Source organism: Culex quinquefasciatus, chromosome 2 (genome assembly GCF_015732765.1).
Source record: "Culex quinquefasciatus strain JHB chromosome 2, VPISU_Cqui_1.0_pri_paternal, whole genome shotgun sequence".
Taxonomy (NCBI): domain Eukaryota; kingdom Metazoa; phylum Arthropoda; class Insecta; order Diptera; family Culicidae; genus Culex; species Culex quinquefasciatus.
This window is the reverse complement of record NC_051862.1, coordinates 95196323-95212454: the sequence shown is the minus strand read 5'-3', so window position 1 is coordinate 95212454 and position 16132 is coordinate 95196323. Positions and strand designations below refer to the sequence as shown.

Below are 16132 nucleotides of genomic sequence, written 5' to 3'. Positions count from 1 at the left end.
ACCCGGAATAGTAGTTGGAGTCGTAGTCGGAGTCGTCAAATTCTTAAAAGCCCGGATCAGAGCTGGCTAATTTTCAATAACTTTGTATGTGAGTTGTTGCTGGAGTAGGAATCATCATGAAAACTACCCAACTTTGCAGCTCTGCTACCCCAACTTATGGATGATTCATGAATCCCATTGACCTGGTAACACCCCACTAACCTGTTATCAGCAGCAGCGCCTTGTTCGGGGCGGATCGTCTCTTAGGCACCGTTGACGTCTTCACCGCAGCAGTCTCGTTCTCGTCGTTCTCCTTCTTCAGGGTTCCACTCGCGTTGATCTCCTCCTGCGATTGCTTCTGCGAGTTGTTCCTGTTGATGTCCGAGGTTTCCGAGCCGGGCTCCTGGGACGATTTGTCCGAGATGGGGCTCAGGATGTTCAGCTTGTTGTGGACGACCACGGGGGCGCGAAGCGGGAAGGCAATTGTTGGGCCGGAATCGGAACTGTGCGAGCTGAGGGAGGAGGACTGACGCGAGTCGGAGCTGGACGTGCTGCGGTTGCCCTCGCTGGTGCTGGACTTGAGGGACTCCATGCTGCCGCCGCTGTCCGAGGTGGCCATGCTCTCCGTTGAGGAGAAGTTTCGTCCCCGCTGTTTGTGGGATCGATGGCTGCGTTTGAGCTCGAGGACCCGCTCCGGCTCGAGACACATGGTGGAACGTGGCCGCTCGGTGCTCTTAGGACTATTGTAGGAAGAATCGTTGATGCTGCCGTCACAACTGCCGGAAGGAGGAACTTCGCTGTTTCGTATCGCCTGGATGTCTAGGCGGAGATCTCGCAAGCGCGGATGTTGGGCCGCGTTCGAGGAGGGAAGGTTGGGGGCACTCTTGATGCTGTTGATGAAGAACCGCTCGTGCTTGACGGGGAACTTCATCGGAAGGGGTGCGGTAGAGGGCGGGGAAGGCGTGTAACCACGAAGTGGAAGTTGCGAGGAAGACGTGGAGTTGGCGTTGGTTATATTGTCTAGTTGTGAGTCGAGTTGGAGCTTCTCCAGATCCTGGGAGAGGTTCGCTTCCGAGGTGTTCTCGATATCGACCGTGGTTTGGATCTGGGTTGAGGAGGGCGTTTTCAGCAGGCTCTTTGGTCGCTTGGTGTCCGCCCGCTTGCTTCGGTCGCGATTCTCCTTGTTTTGGCTGGAGACCATGTTGCTGGTGCTGCTGTTGTTGCATCTGCTGAGCTGAATCAGCACCGATTGATTCGTTACCCGATCGACTTCATCCAGGTCGTCGTCCGAACGGGTAATCTTCGAATCGAAGGCCGTCTCGTAGATTTGGCGCGTCCTGACGCCCGTCATGTCTTCGTGCACCGCCGCCGCTGCAGCCGAGTGATCGCTCAGTACCGAACAGTCGGCGCAGTCTTGGGCGCCCGGTTGATGCACGTAGAAGATACTTCGCGGTCGGAAGAGCTCATCGTTGTCCTCGCCGAACGCGGGAGTGGCACAGGCACAGACTGTTGCTGCTGCTGGACCGAGCATTCGATGCGGTGGCATTGAGGGATCGCCCGACGGTGGAAGGTTACAGTTCGCCGACCGTACTATTGCCAACGCTTGCGCATGCCAGTCTCTTCTTTTTCGACATTCAGAGCAGTCCGAGTCGTCGGAGGTGGTGGTTGAGGGTGAGTCACACCGGATTATGCGAACTCCCTCTTCGGTGATGGAGTACCGCTTCGGAAGACAGACTTCTTTCTCCGCGGCTGGGGTGTCGAGGCTGCTGCTCTTCCTGTAACGAGTTCCCGGTTCTCGTTGACGTGCTCCACTCGATGAAGCTCGACTTCCTGTTGTCTTATTTTCAGTCTGTTGTTGCGCTTCAGGTTCCTGCTGTGCACCCTTATTTTTCAACAAGTCCGAATAATAGTAAGGAGACGGATTTCGTTTCGCTGTGTCGGGTCCTGTAGTCTTGATTGGACTGTGACGTTGCGGTAGAGGGTTGATAAGGTCTTCCGAGATGCTATCGGGTGAGTTGAGTTCCGGAATCTTGTTCAACTCCTCATCGTCGTCGTTGTTTTCCTCTTCTTCGGAAGAAATGGGCGCGGAAGATCCTGAAATCAAACCACAGTTTAGTAGTCCCATAAACCACCCAACATCCCCCTAACTCACCTGAACTAAAGTTTTGATTGATGTACTTGACCTCCGAGTTGCTGCTGCGTCTTCGATGAGGTCGTGGCTGGGATCTCCCGGTGCTCCTCTTGTAACTCCGTCTCGTATCAAAAACCTCCTCAACGGTTTTGATCGCAACGGTTGCTGGTCCTAGCGTCGCAGTCTCCCGAACACCATCAATGAGTTCTTCCTCGAGCTCAAGCGGATTGACCACCGACGTAGGAGGAGCAAGCACAAACTGCTGCTGAGGCTGCTGCTGTTGCTGCTGCTGCTGAAGGGACGGTTGCGGTTGATGGGGTAGAGTTCCGGTTCCGATACCGACCACTGACGGTCCCAAGCTGCTGCAGTTGTTTGGGACGGCTGCCGATAAGGGTTGCTGAAGGTTCAGCGGTTCGAGAAATGAAACCTGTGCGGGGGAGAAGAAAGAAAACGGGAATTTAAGTGGGAAATTGGATCTCGGCATAATTGTTGGTTGAGATGGTGATTTGAGTAAGGGGGGTCATGTCTGCTGCCTTTTATGCCAATGGGCATTTGAATCAAATTACGCTGAATCCTTTTCCATTCAAAGCTCAAGTGGGAGCAATTTCAATTGAATAACTCCCGGACGGCGTTGCGTGCGTTTTGTAAGTACCGAATTCCTGCACAATTAAAGTGATTACCACATTACAATTGGAACGTGCTCCTAATTGGCCTCTTTCGGTGAATTCACGTTCGAGTAGGCACATTTTCTGCAAATATGTCTGAATGCATTGCCCATAAACTCGAGAAGGGTTTTCAATCAGAAGGCAGTTCGCATCAGCGAAACGATCCGTTTAATTTGTTTGCGGTTTGCATACATAATTAAGAAGGGGAATGCAGAAGATGTAGAATTAGATTTCTTATCTGGCTAATCACTGTGTAATTGATTTTAAGGCTAGAGGCATTTACTTTAACCGATTTATGTTTCAAATTTAGATGATATCGTTCAGAATTGTAAATTTAGGTGAAAAAAAAAAACATTTCAAATCTGTCCAACTGTTTCCGAGTTATCGTTATTTAAAATGTTGTCCAATCAGGAGACATTGGGGAGCATTCAAATATTACGTAATACATTTAGGGAGAGCTGGGAGTTTGCGACATTTTAACGATATTTTTTATATGTAGTTTGTTACGATGGAAGGGAGCAGTTAGAAAGTGTTAAATATTGTGTTACGTAATATTGAACGTATCTTTTAAATTTTAAATTTGAATAAAAAACTTTCATAGCCCCCACCTTTTTTTTATCAAATTTTACATTAAAAACCAATTTTCACACTTCAAATCATAGCAGTAAAATCGGTCCTCTTCTACCAGCTCAAATGGATGATATCCCTGGGGCAACTCTCGTCACCAGATCAAATCCCCCGTGACTGACTGGTGCCCTGATGAGGCACTTTCCGCTGCAGAGCTGACATGTGTTGCCATCCCACGATCAACGATGTTCCGACGATACCTTCGGGGCACAAATCTTACGCGTTTACGCGTTTAGCTTAGTTCGACAAGAGACCCTTATTTATGACACTTTTAATTTATGCTTTAATCACAGCGTCTACTTTAATATATAAAGTAAAAATGAGAGCAGAAGACAGATATTCAAATTAAGGAGCACTTTTTTCCCTTAAAAAGAGGGGAAGAATCGTTGAAAATTGAATAAATTCTGCCCATAGGTTAATTCGATTAGACTCATGAATATTTCGACACCGATATCGGAAAAAGATGCTGCGTGGGGAATTTGGGACCATTTCCGACAGCAAAAAGTATAACTTTTCCTCTGGTTTCAGCCAGCAACGAGCAATTGAATTAGATATTAGCGCAATTTACATAATTTTAAATCGATTATTATCATGTGCTATATCGAGTATCAACCCGGGGGAATCCACGAAAACCGGGGGGTAGGAAAAAATCCATTTTGAGATAAAAATACGCAGGTGAGTCACCGACGGCGGTTGTCACCGGAATCGGAGAGCGGCGCAAAAGCAAATTATCGTCTGACACATAAAAAGGACAAACAAACTAATTAAAGAGTTTTCCTATTTGTGCTTAAGCCGCCGCCACCACACTGGGAGTGGAAAGTTTGGTACTTGAAAGGAATAAAGTTGGATTTTTTTTCTGAGTACTTTTCCACGTGGAAACGGCGAGCTGCTGCTGTGGTGAAGTTTGGTGCCAATCTAGAGCTGGACTGGCGAATAATCAGTTTTGTCGGAGGGGTTACCGGTAATGATGGCGGAAACTAATAATCATAAAGTGGTGGTTTTATGAGTGCTGTCCAAAGGTCAAAGTTTTACTGAAAAGAAAGCCTGGCCATGGGGGTACACGAAAACGGGAAAATTTTGGAAAACCAATAGGAGACATTTTTTCTAATTGTTTAGATAATATTATGGATAACACATTATGACAAAATCCTGAGATGATATTTTCCCCATACATTTTCGTGGAACTGATCAGCATAATCCAAGCCTGATACAGATTATACTTTCCCATAATTTCACTGCCAGCTAATGGATATTGAATTGGAAAAACAAAAACATACTTCTTTTCTCATAATTTTGTAGCCGGTCTAGGATTTTCAAATGGATTGAACACAAACTTCCATACAAATATGACTTTTGTATCAAGTTTCAAAATTACACAGGCTTCAAACATAAAGAGATTGGCTTTTTTTTCAAGTGATTATTTTCATTTTTCAAGGTTAACTTTTCTAAAGTTTTGAAATATCCGGCAGCAAATAATATTTTAAATAATAAAAATTGCTTTTTCCCATAAAGTGGGGGAAAGTGGGGCAAGCCAAATATTCAGGACAAGAGGTACAATCGCTCATACGATCGCTATTGAGCAATTCTCTACGAAATCGGTCTTTTTTCTTCAATTTTAATTTTTGTATTTTTTAATCCGGCTGAAACTTTTTTGGTGCCTTCGGTATGCCCAAAGAAGCCATTTTGCATCATTAGTTTGTCCATATAATTTTCCATACAAATTCGGCAGCTGTCCATACAAAAATGATGTATGAAAATTCAAAATCTGTATCTTTTGAAGGAATTTTTGATCGATTTGGTGTCTTCGGCAAAGTTGTAGGTATGGATACGGATTGAAAAATAATTTACACGGTAAAAATTTGGTTGATTTTATTTAATCAATACTGATTTACAAAAAACACTATTTTTCATTTTATTTGATAAAAAGTGATAAAGCCAACCAGTGCAATTTTAAATTAGTGCAATGTTTGCCCAGTTTTGAAAAATATTTTTGAAAAGCTGAGAAAATTCTCTATATTTTGCTTATTCGGACTATGTTGATACGACCTTTAGTTGCTGAGATATTGCAATGCAAAGGTTTAAAAACAGGAAAATTGATGTTTTCTAAGTTTCACCCAAACAACCCACCATTTTCTATCGTCAATATCTCAGCAACTAATGGTCCGATTTTCAATGTTAATATATGAAACAATTGTGAAATTTTCCGATCTTTTCGAAAAATATTTTTGGAATTTTCAAATCAAGACAAACATTTTAAAAGGGCGTAATATTGAATGTTTGGCCTTTGTGAAATGTTAGTCTTGATTTGAAAATTCCAAAATATTTTTTCGAAGAGATCGGAAAATTTCACAAATGTTTCATATATTAACATTGAAAATCGGACCATTAGTTGCTGAGATATTGACGATAGAAAATGGTGGGTTGTTTGGGTGAAACTTAGAAAACATCAATTTTCCTGTTTTTAAACCTTTGCATTGCAATATCTCAGCAACTAAAGGTCGTATCAACAAAGTCCAAATAAGCAAAATATAGAGAATTTTCTCAGCTTTTCAAAAATATTTTTTCAAAACTGGGCAAACATGTGCACTAATTTAAAAATGAAAACTGCGACTATTTTCAAAAAGTCACTTAAATATGGCTATAACTTGAAAACGGTGCACTTTATCAAAATTTCAGTAAAGTACTTTTGATTGCAAATTTGATTTTACATCGAAAATGAAGTTGAAAATTTTTACGACCAAAATTTCGATTTTTGAAAAATCAGTATTGATTAAAATTCATAACTCGGTCAGTGATTTTTGCACAACCTGAAATTTCTGAAAAGTTGGCATTTTATGCCTTCTAAAACATATCAAAAAATAAAAAAAATTAAAAATAGTGTTTTTTTGTAAATCAAGTTTTAGTGATAAAAAGTTAAATAAAAAAATCACCAAATTTTTTTTACCGTGTATTATTTTTTTCCAGTGTAGTCCGTATCCATACCTACAACTTTGCCGAAGACACCAAATCGATCAAAAAATTCCTTCAAAAGATACAGATTTTTGAATTTTCATACATCATTTTTGTATGGACAGCTGCCGAATTTGTATGGAAAATTATATGGACAAACTAATGATGCAAAATGGCTTCTTTGGGCATACCGAAGGCACCAAAAAAGTTTCAGTCGGATTAAAAAATACAAAAAAAATCGAATGACCGAAATCCTAGAGAACTGCTCTATTCTTAAAAATTCCAATATGAGGAATTGTTACTAGCAATACAATTAGTTAATTCTACTACCACATAACCGCCAAAACGACGTATCACTCGAAAAACGAACTTTTTAATTTGACCTCCCAGACCCACCTTCATTTATACTAATCGACTCGAAAAAGAAATGTTGATAAAAAAGCACTAGATTTTCTTGGCTTTGGCTGAACGAATTTTGTCCGGATGTGGTCTTCTCGGTCTTGTTTAGAATCCTTGGCTTGGTATTTAAATTTGTAAAGTTAGATAGAGTTGTTCATGATAAAAATATCATTTAGCAGACTACAAAAAAGGCTGATTTTCGACATAGGGGAGATGGGGGTAAGACGGCCACCCTAAGGGAGAAGTCACATAAAATTAACACTACACAGAAAAAATCAATTCTCGTAATCGTGAATTAAGTTCACGAATGTGAGAACCACGAAGGAATTTATTCATGAGTATGGTGCATTTGCACCATAAACGTGAATATATTCCTTCTTGGTTCTTGCATTCGTGAATTCAATTCACGATTTTGAGAATTGATTTTTTTTCCGTGTACAGATTATTTTGATCTCAAATCAGGTACATATTGTTTTACTAATAGTCCATTATAAAAATGACATAAATTAGTTGGTATAAAAACCAGCTTGTAATACTTTTAAGCAATTTGAAAAAAAAAAAATTAAATCGTATATATATGCAATACGCGGGGTAAGACGACCACCCATGTGGGGTAAGACGGTCAGTGCTATAAATTAACTTGATAACTTTGCTAAATCCACCCAAATACCTACCTGGTTGGTTGAACAGACTTCTCTGAACATCATAACTATTTTGGTTGAAAAAAAACAAGTTTCAAATGTGAAGAAAAATGCTGTTCAACAAATTTTATATTTTGACTTTGTGAATTTCATATTATTGCGACCACATTTCATGAAAAACCAAAAAATTTTACATGAGCATAGGGGAAATATACCCATTTTAATCACTCTAAGCCGTTCGACCAATTCTCATCACTTTTGCCGTTTTCCGCTACAACCTTTTTGTAAAATTCTGATAACTCGTAAAAAATATATGCAAACTCCTTATGCCTATATATCAAATTTTTTGTTTTTGTTTGCTCTACAACTTTTTAGAACAAAGTTACACTCTTAAATGCAACCCTGCAAAGTTAGAAAAAAACCGTAATTTTAAAATGATAAATTTTGTTCTGAATGAAGAAATGACTCTTCTGGGTTATTTCAGATTCGAAAAGTACAATAAATTTCCCTTAAAATGACATGTCTCACGATTTTTACAGTTAAGTAACGGGAAATGTCAACGATTTTAAAACTGTTTTTAAACTTTTTTTGATGAAAAATACGTTTTTTCGGAATTTTGAGTACGCCATCAAATTGGACGTCTAATTTTACACCAAAGTCCCTTTGACTCCAAATTTCTATCTCTTCACGGTTGCGAGCTACAAATCACTGAAAAAACGTGTCTTAGTAAAAAACCAGAAAAATGAAAGGGGTCGTATCGCCCCACCGTCACGAAATATACAAAAATGGACCTCGGATTCATGATCAGGAACCAAAATGACCCATTAGAGCAAAATTTCACGCAAATCGAAGAGGGGTCGGGGCAACTGCTGTGTGAGTTGACGGAGAATGACTCATTTGGTTATATTTATTGAGAGCTTCAAAAAAATCTTGTTCGGGTGGGGCAAGTGTACCATATGTATTTTTAGTATGAAAACAAACTACGAATTGCTGCAACAACATATTTTATTGGATAATAAATACATAAAAGTACTTAAAACTGATAAACAATTGTGAAAGAATTTCCATGCAAAATATGCAGCATATGAAAGTTAAAGAAAAAAATAATAAAAGTGCTTCGATTTGGCTCAAAATTTTTCTGGGGGTTTTTTGGCCAAAATAATTCGACCGGTAATTTTTATTTGGCCATTAGGGTGGCCTACGCCGTGTTAGGGTGGTCCGTAAAATTGCCATTTTCGTCGATTTTCAAAAAATCATAACTTCTCTCCATTTCAACCGATTTTAGCTGCCTTGGGCGCAAATAAAAGATGATAAGTTTGATTTTCAAGAAAAAATAATGAGGAGTTTCAAAAATCTTGCCTAACATTTGAAAAAGTCTTATGAAAACATCAAATGCCATTTTGACGGTGTCTGGACAAAAGAGCCTATATCTGAAAATATTTTAAATGGATTTGTCGGACAATTTTACATAACAAATCAAAAATTAGGCGAGGTTCATTAAATGGATTCAGAGATATGATTTTTTGAAAATAAAATCCGGATTTTTCGACACGCCGCGAGCGAAAACGGGAAATTTATGAAATCGGCAAAAAATCAACTTTTTTCACTAAAACTGCGATAACTCGAAAATTTCAGCGATGATCTATATATGTTAGGGTACCAAAAGTTTCAATTACGAAAACCCTTACACGGCATAGGCCACCCTAATGGCCAAATAAAAAAAATACGGGTTAAATTATTTTGGCCAAGAAACCCCCAGATTGAAGCACTTATATTTTTTTTCTTTAACTTTCATACGGAACTGCTGTATACTGCCCATGTTCGCATAAATGTCTCATAAGCAAAAACAGCAAGCTGAGAAAAACGCTTTTGAAGTTTGTCCCATACATAAGGCTACGTGTTAAGTTTTCACAAAAAAACTGGATTTCTTCCTGATTTCTAGAAGAAAGTACTGGATGTTATAGGCAATTGAACCAAACTACTTCAAAAACTCGGATGGGACAATTATGCGAACATGGGCAGTTTAGTATTACGAAAATTTACTTTTTATCATCCAATTATTTTTTTTTTTGGTTAAAAACGATCAAAATATTAGTAACATATTATTATTTCATCTAAAAATAAAAGTAACGTTTCAAAAACATTCCAATCTGATGTGTCTAAGTGATAACAGTTCAATTGTTAGTAAATTTACATGTTGTGCATGCATTGTTCCTCTTGCCCCAACGGTGTATTCGTCTTCCCCACTATTTGAGTAGAACATACGGAATTCAATAATTTTAAAATCATTTTTTATAGTACAAAAACAGGATTTTTAAAAACTTGTTTTATCAATGTTATAGTAAAGACCTGGAATAAAATATTTATTTAAGAATCCGACTGATTTAATTACGTTTTTTTATGGGTTTTAACTAGCATTTCCTTAGCTTGCCCCATATTTTCCATCAGTATCTTTTTCTAAACCCCTGTTCCTGATTTTCAGCCACCATTTGACCCCAAAATATAACTCAACATGACTCAAAATCCTCCATTGCACTCACGTTCGTTCGTTGGCTAGCACCGAGTTCAGCCGTTCAACTTCCCCGAGAGAGAGGACATCTCCGCCGCGGTTGCTATCGTTACGCCGAGGATTGCTTCCAGCTGCATCCAAGAACGCCATGGAATGCCAAGTCAGTGTTCAATTGCTTATTGGCGCCTCGGGGTGGTGAGGGGGGGCACTTTTGAACGATTTTATTGCAGATAACGGCTGCTGCACAACGCAACGGGGCTATTTAGAGACGGGAAATTTCCTTGGAAAAGCTCTTTTTCCCTCCAAGCAATTTCGCAATTTTGGAGCGATTTTTTTGCTTCGGTTGTTATCGTAACCATTTGCGAGCGACAGATTTAACATTCATGAAGCAACAATTTTCTCGGGAAATGCAGAGACTCCCCTAAAACCGTAGATTTCTCGTCGCGAAGAGAGAAGTGCAATTTATTTGCGTTTTAATTAAACTCTAATTGAATTAAATTATGGGTAGTTCAATTTTTTGTCCATTTAAAAAGTAATTATTTGCACCGCGGGCGTTATTCGCAGCTCGACACCAGCTCTTCGACTGAGAGGTGGCTTTGCTAAGGGAGCGCCAGAGTGGGAAGATTCTTCTGGCTTCGATTGCTTTACCCTGACGGTGATGGACCAGGAAGTGGAGGTTTCTCCGGGGCAAGTCCAATGAACGCAACGAACGAGGAAAACGGGCAAAAAGTCGAGTGTGTTTATGATTAAAACGTAGCTTAAATGTGGTTCTTCCCTAACTAGAGTGGTGGTCTTTGGTACTTTCACGGAGGGGGCGTCCTTTAATTACGTAACGAATGTAATATTATCAGTCTTGTATCTTCATGTTGATGTTATTTTGAAAATTAAAAAAAAGGTTGATAATTATATCTTGGTCAAAAACCTAGAACACTTTCCTGTTAAGGATTACACGAACATTCCCCAAGAGGGAAAAAAAACCCGGCATTTGGCAGCAGACAGCAGGACATCGCCTCCTGCATTAATTAGGGGCGTGCCAAAGCATTCGACCATTGAGCGGTTATTTGGTCAGCTTTGGGCATCGGGTTGGTATTCTGGTGCTGGACTTACGTGCTCGGATTGTGGACTTGGCGAGGCCCAATTGTCGGGCAGACGCTCGGCGAGGCAGGGATCGAAACTGGACGGTCGCTTCTTGACAAAGTCTATCGGCAGGCTGTAGTCATCACAGACGGAAATCTGGAAATAAAATGGAAAAAAGGAAAGATATTGTGAATATGTTTTTTAGAATAAGAAAAAAGTAGAAATCAAACAAAAGACTAAAACTAGGTTCAAATTGTAGTATGTCCAAGTTTTATGAATCAGGTTAATTTAAATTTGAAAATCCTAAGATATTTTACAAAACGCCTTTTTCAAGCTAAAAATAAAATATTTTAGTCAATTTTGTTTATGGAAAAAACTAATACATTCAACATTTTTATACATTGTTTTCATTTGATCCCAAAGGACAGCCTTTGATGCGTTATGACATTCTCAATTTTCATTACATTCGCTCCCCAAAATAAACCGTCCTGTAAATCAGTCCGTAAATATTTCCCCCCGAGGGCGACCGATATTTATTAAATATTTGGCCAACGAATTGCTAATAAAACAAAGTTGATAACATTCCCGTCGGATGGTATAATTAACATTGAACTCCCCCGTCGTGCGTATATTTACAAAAATGTCGTGATATTAAAATCACAATCCCACCCCTTCTGCTAGTCAAACCCCCCTTTCACCATCAACAAAACGATGAATCCCCGTTCCAAATGCTCTCACTCAAGCCTTCCGGGTAACGTTGGCGGTGAAATTATTTATTGAAAAATGATCTATATCCAGCGAACCGGAAATGAGCGGAGAGCCACCTCAACCACCACCACCACCCCAAAATCCATCCGAGTTGTGCAAAAACTTTTCAACTTGACGACTTTTCCACTTTTCGCACAACTACCGGTATGGCCGTATGCAGCAGAAGTAAGTGTGGGCGTTGTTTACAGTTATTACGGCTTAATAAATTTCATCACGAGCCACTCGTTGCACATGTGCAAGTTGTGCGCCGGTGGGTTTGTGTTTGTGTAGGGTGGATAAACGATTCCCCAACCAAAGAAGCGCTTTGAGGGGCCATTTGGGGTCGAACGAACTTTGAAGAAAGAGTATTGTTTCACAACGAAATCCCCGATTAACCCCGAGTGCCTCCTCAGTAAAACAAGCCAAACCGTAGAATCACAAGCGGGAAACGCTCTGAAGTTTGCACCATCATAGATCATATCCGTCCGTGACCACCACTGCTGGGGAAGGACCGCTTTTTGCGTAAATGCCTTCTGTCCCCAGGTAGGGTCCCCACACACCGACAGACCGGCATTCCAAGGGCCAAGGGCATGCTTCTCCAGACGGGACCACAAGGTTTGTGAGTGTGTTTGTGTATACACGTAGAGAAGAAGTGTCCTACCCGCAACGGTTTGAGTTCGATAAACGTTTATTATACGAGTGGGTATTTATTTAAATAAACACAAACCCCCCTTTTCATTAAATTTCCGTTTCATTATCGCAACTTGTGGGCAATACTGCGAGGGATGGTTTGACGGGCTCGGTAAACTTCTTGGGGTGGGAGTGATGGGTTTTAGCCTATTTAAGATTTATTAAAATAGTGAAAGTGCCTAAAAGACTAACATTCCATCAAAATATGATAAACATTAAACCACATCCGTTTTTGGAAACGTTTTCTTTAACTTTGGGTTTGACCTTTGGCTTATTCTTTGCCTACTCACACAGCAGTTACCACGATCCCTCTTAGAATTCCGTTGTTTTTCACTAATTTGCAGCCAGGAATGGTGATGATTTCGAAATTTGTTGTCAAAAGGACTTTTATGTAATTTTAGATGTCCGATTTGATGGCGTACTCAAAATTCCAAAAAAACCATGTTTTTCATCGAGAAAAATACAAAAAAATAGCATGAAAACCTCTGCCATTTTTTGTTACTCAACTGTTAAAAAAATTGGGACACGTCATTTTTGGAGAAATTTTATATACTTTTCGAATCTTTAATAACCTAGAAGAGTCATTGTTTCATTTGTAACATTTTTTTCATTTCAATATGTCGTGTCTATTTTTAAAAATTAACAGGATTATTTATAAGAGTGCAACAATTTCCTATCTTTAACAACTACACAAATTTACATAGCTAAACAGAAGGAACTTGCTTGTAACCATCACGAGTTATCGTAATTTTACGAAAAAGTGAATGATTTTGGACATCTTTGACCACTTTATGAATTTTAGAGGGCGTTCTTTTATTACAAAACGCAGTTAGGGGAGAGAGGGTGGGTCGAGGGCCGTGTTATGCTTCATACAAAAATTTTAAAATTTGTATGGAAATTCTATTACCAGGGGGAGGAGGTTAAAATACTCTGGAGGAGCGGCCTTGGCTGACTGGTTACGGTGTTCGCTTTGTAAGCGAATGGTTCGATTCTCATCTGCTCCCAACGAGGAAGTTAAGAACACAGAAATTTAAAATGGGGACCATCCATAAACCACGTGGACACTTTTTGGGAATCTGTTACCCCCTTCGTGGACAATTGTCCATACAAAAAAATCTTTTGTATGGATCGTGGACAATCGCCATACCCCCTGATGTGTCCACGTGGTTTATGAATGGTCCCATGATGAATTTGAACAAAAAATCAAAGTCGCTCGGGTTGGGTTCGTCCTTTGGATTGGTAGTAAAAAATTTAACCACTAGGCCGTGACGAATTTGTGAGCTTGGACTGCAATTAGGAGTTGGCATAAGGATGACCTTTTGGACGTTTGTTGTGGTTCGTACACTGCTTGTATGTGGGCATTTTCCTTAAACAAAAGACAAACCAGATACTGCTGCTAATCTAATCTAATCTAATCTAATTTAATCTAATCAGACCCTAGCGTAGTCAATCTTTCGAGGGTGCCTTAGGTTAGATATGCCTAGCACTCTTCTTGTCATTTATTAACATGTGTTGTGCGCCATTGTATTAGAATGCATTGAAACATCACAAGCGTCAAAGCGGCCAGGCCTACTGCGTAAAGTAGTATCACAGAGATGATTCGCTCCGACATTTTGGTTGTAAACTCTGGGAGCACCATAGGGGGATGGCGTCGATATTTTAAGACTACGTTTTCCAGTTTTTCTCCATCGAAACCGACTACTTTATCGAATTGATTTTGCTGGGCGAGATAGGACGCCGTCTATTTTTAGACGACGACTCAGCACTTTTCCACTCTTGCACTAAAAAAAACAGATGGCAGCACGATGTAACGTCCCTATGCTAAGAAGGTTTGGTACTCCAGGACACTCTGGAATGGGACATTGTATTTATTGTATTACTCATCATAAAAATTAGAAAAAAAAATCCCATTATTCTAGCAATGCACGAGCCACAACGCGTGATTGAGTTTTAGGGGTTACAACTTCTTAAAACTGGTCAAAAATGGCCAATATCAGCACTTTTCCAGAAAACTTTTTTTTAAAAGTTCTGATAACTCGTGAAGATTACAGGCAAACTTCTTTTTTGTCTGCTCTGCATTTTTGTACAAATTGTTACACTTTAAAAAGTAACCCTGCAAAATTACAAAAAAAAATCAAAATTTCATCAGCTCCTTTCGTTGTCCCGTCCCGCAAAAAAAAAAAATGATGACGAAAACTCAAATTTCAACCAATTTGTTCTCTTTAAGAAGCATGGTGTTTGTTTTTAAGTTGTGACAATGTGTACAATAGCAAAATTGCGCAAAAATCAAACTTGCTAAACTGTTGCAATTATTTTTGTGATTTTTTTTAAAGTGCAGTTTTAAAATATTTTCCTGTCACGCAAAATTTACATTTCGCTGGAAGCACAGATGCAATATTGCTCAATTTGCATTTCATTTATTAGTAGAGTAGTAGCCGGGACCGTGGTGTAGGGGTAAGCGTGATTGCCTCTCACCCAGTCGGCCTGGGTTCGATCCCAGAAGGTCCCGGTGGCAAATTTTGAGACGAGATTTGTCTGATCACGCCTTCCGTCGGACGGGAAGTAAATGTTGGCCCCGGACTAACCTAAAAAGGTTAGGACGTTAGCTCAGTCCAGGTGTAGGAGTCGTCTCCCTGGGTACTGTCCTGGTGGAGTCGCTGGTGGGCAGTTGGACTCACAATCCAAAGGTCGTCAGTTCGAATCCCGGGGTGGATGGAAGCTAAGGTGTAAAAAGAGGTTTGCAATTGCCTCAACAATCAAGCCTTCGGACACCTAGTTTCGAGTAGGAATCTCGCAATCGAGAACGCCAAGGCAATGCTGTAGAGCGAATAATTTGATTTGATTTTGATTTTTTAGTAGAAATATAATTTATTTCTATTATTTATAATAATTATTTCTATAACTGTGTCGCTACAGCCAAAACGTGAAAAATTATGCGATTTTTTAAAAGGAGACGAAGAATCGCTCATTGAAATTGCAATTGAAAAGTTGTTCTGTGAAACTTTGATCAAGTGCACTGTTTTGGAGTTAAACATTTATTTTCATGTTGATTCGATTTTGGATTTTTGTTTTCAAATTTAAAGTAGAGTGTATTCTTGTCCAGATATTAAACTATATTTTGAAAAGATTCTTAAATTAAAAATATTTTATGTTTCAGATATTGTTGATAAATTTTTGCATCACATGTATTTTAAAAAATAATTATCTGTCTTATTTCATTTCTGTTGGTATCAAATCATATGAACGGGCTCAAAGGTGTTCCCCGACAGTGGAATTCAATATCACAAAACATTTTTCATCAATAAAGTTACACCACACTCAACATACCAACCCTTGACAGGTTCGTCGTCAAGGATTCTCTACTATGAGTGCTAAGGTAGCTGGATTGGAGATCCTGCCCAAACACAAAACACGCAGTAACGCAGCATCCCTTCCCTTTTCACGGCTGGAGCACCCACGATGTTGTCGATGGGATGGGAAATGAATTATGAAAACGAAACAATAGAGAATTCACGATTTATGAGCTCCACACGACCGGTTGCCGGCTGCTAGGATCTGGGAGATTAAAGTGTATCCTGTGGAGCATAACCAGCAGGACAATGATAATACTTGGGCCAGGTGAATTCCTGGCATTCTCCCTTTTGTGTGCCGGTGGAAGGTGGGCAATGCACCCTTGAAATGGATACAAAACATGTGCTTTTCGAGGGGTTTAGCAGTC

General features: G+C 39.8%; 1 protein-coding gene across 1 annotated transcript in view; it reads right to left on the bottom strand.

Annotated features, from left to right (window-relative positions):
- The window catches only part of LOC6036854, a 267806-nt gene that overhangs the window by 17913 nt on the left and 233761 nt on the right, over positions 1-16132 (bottom strand). The window contains exons 4-6 of the mRNA XM_038257744.1: positions 11008-11133; positions 2132-2537; positions 202-2073 (exon numbers count right to left, since the gene is read on the bottom strand). Coding sequence (XP_038113672.1) covers positions 202-2073; positions 2132-2537; positions 11008-11133 — 2404 coding nt within the window. The remainder of the gene's footprint in view (positions 1-201; positions 2074-2131; positions 2538-11007; positions 11134-16132) is intronic.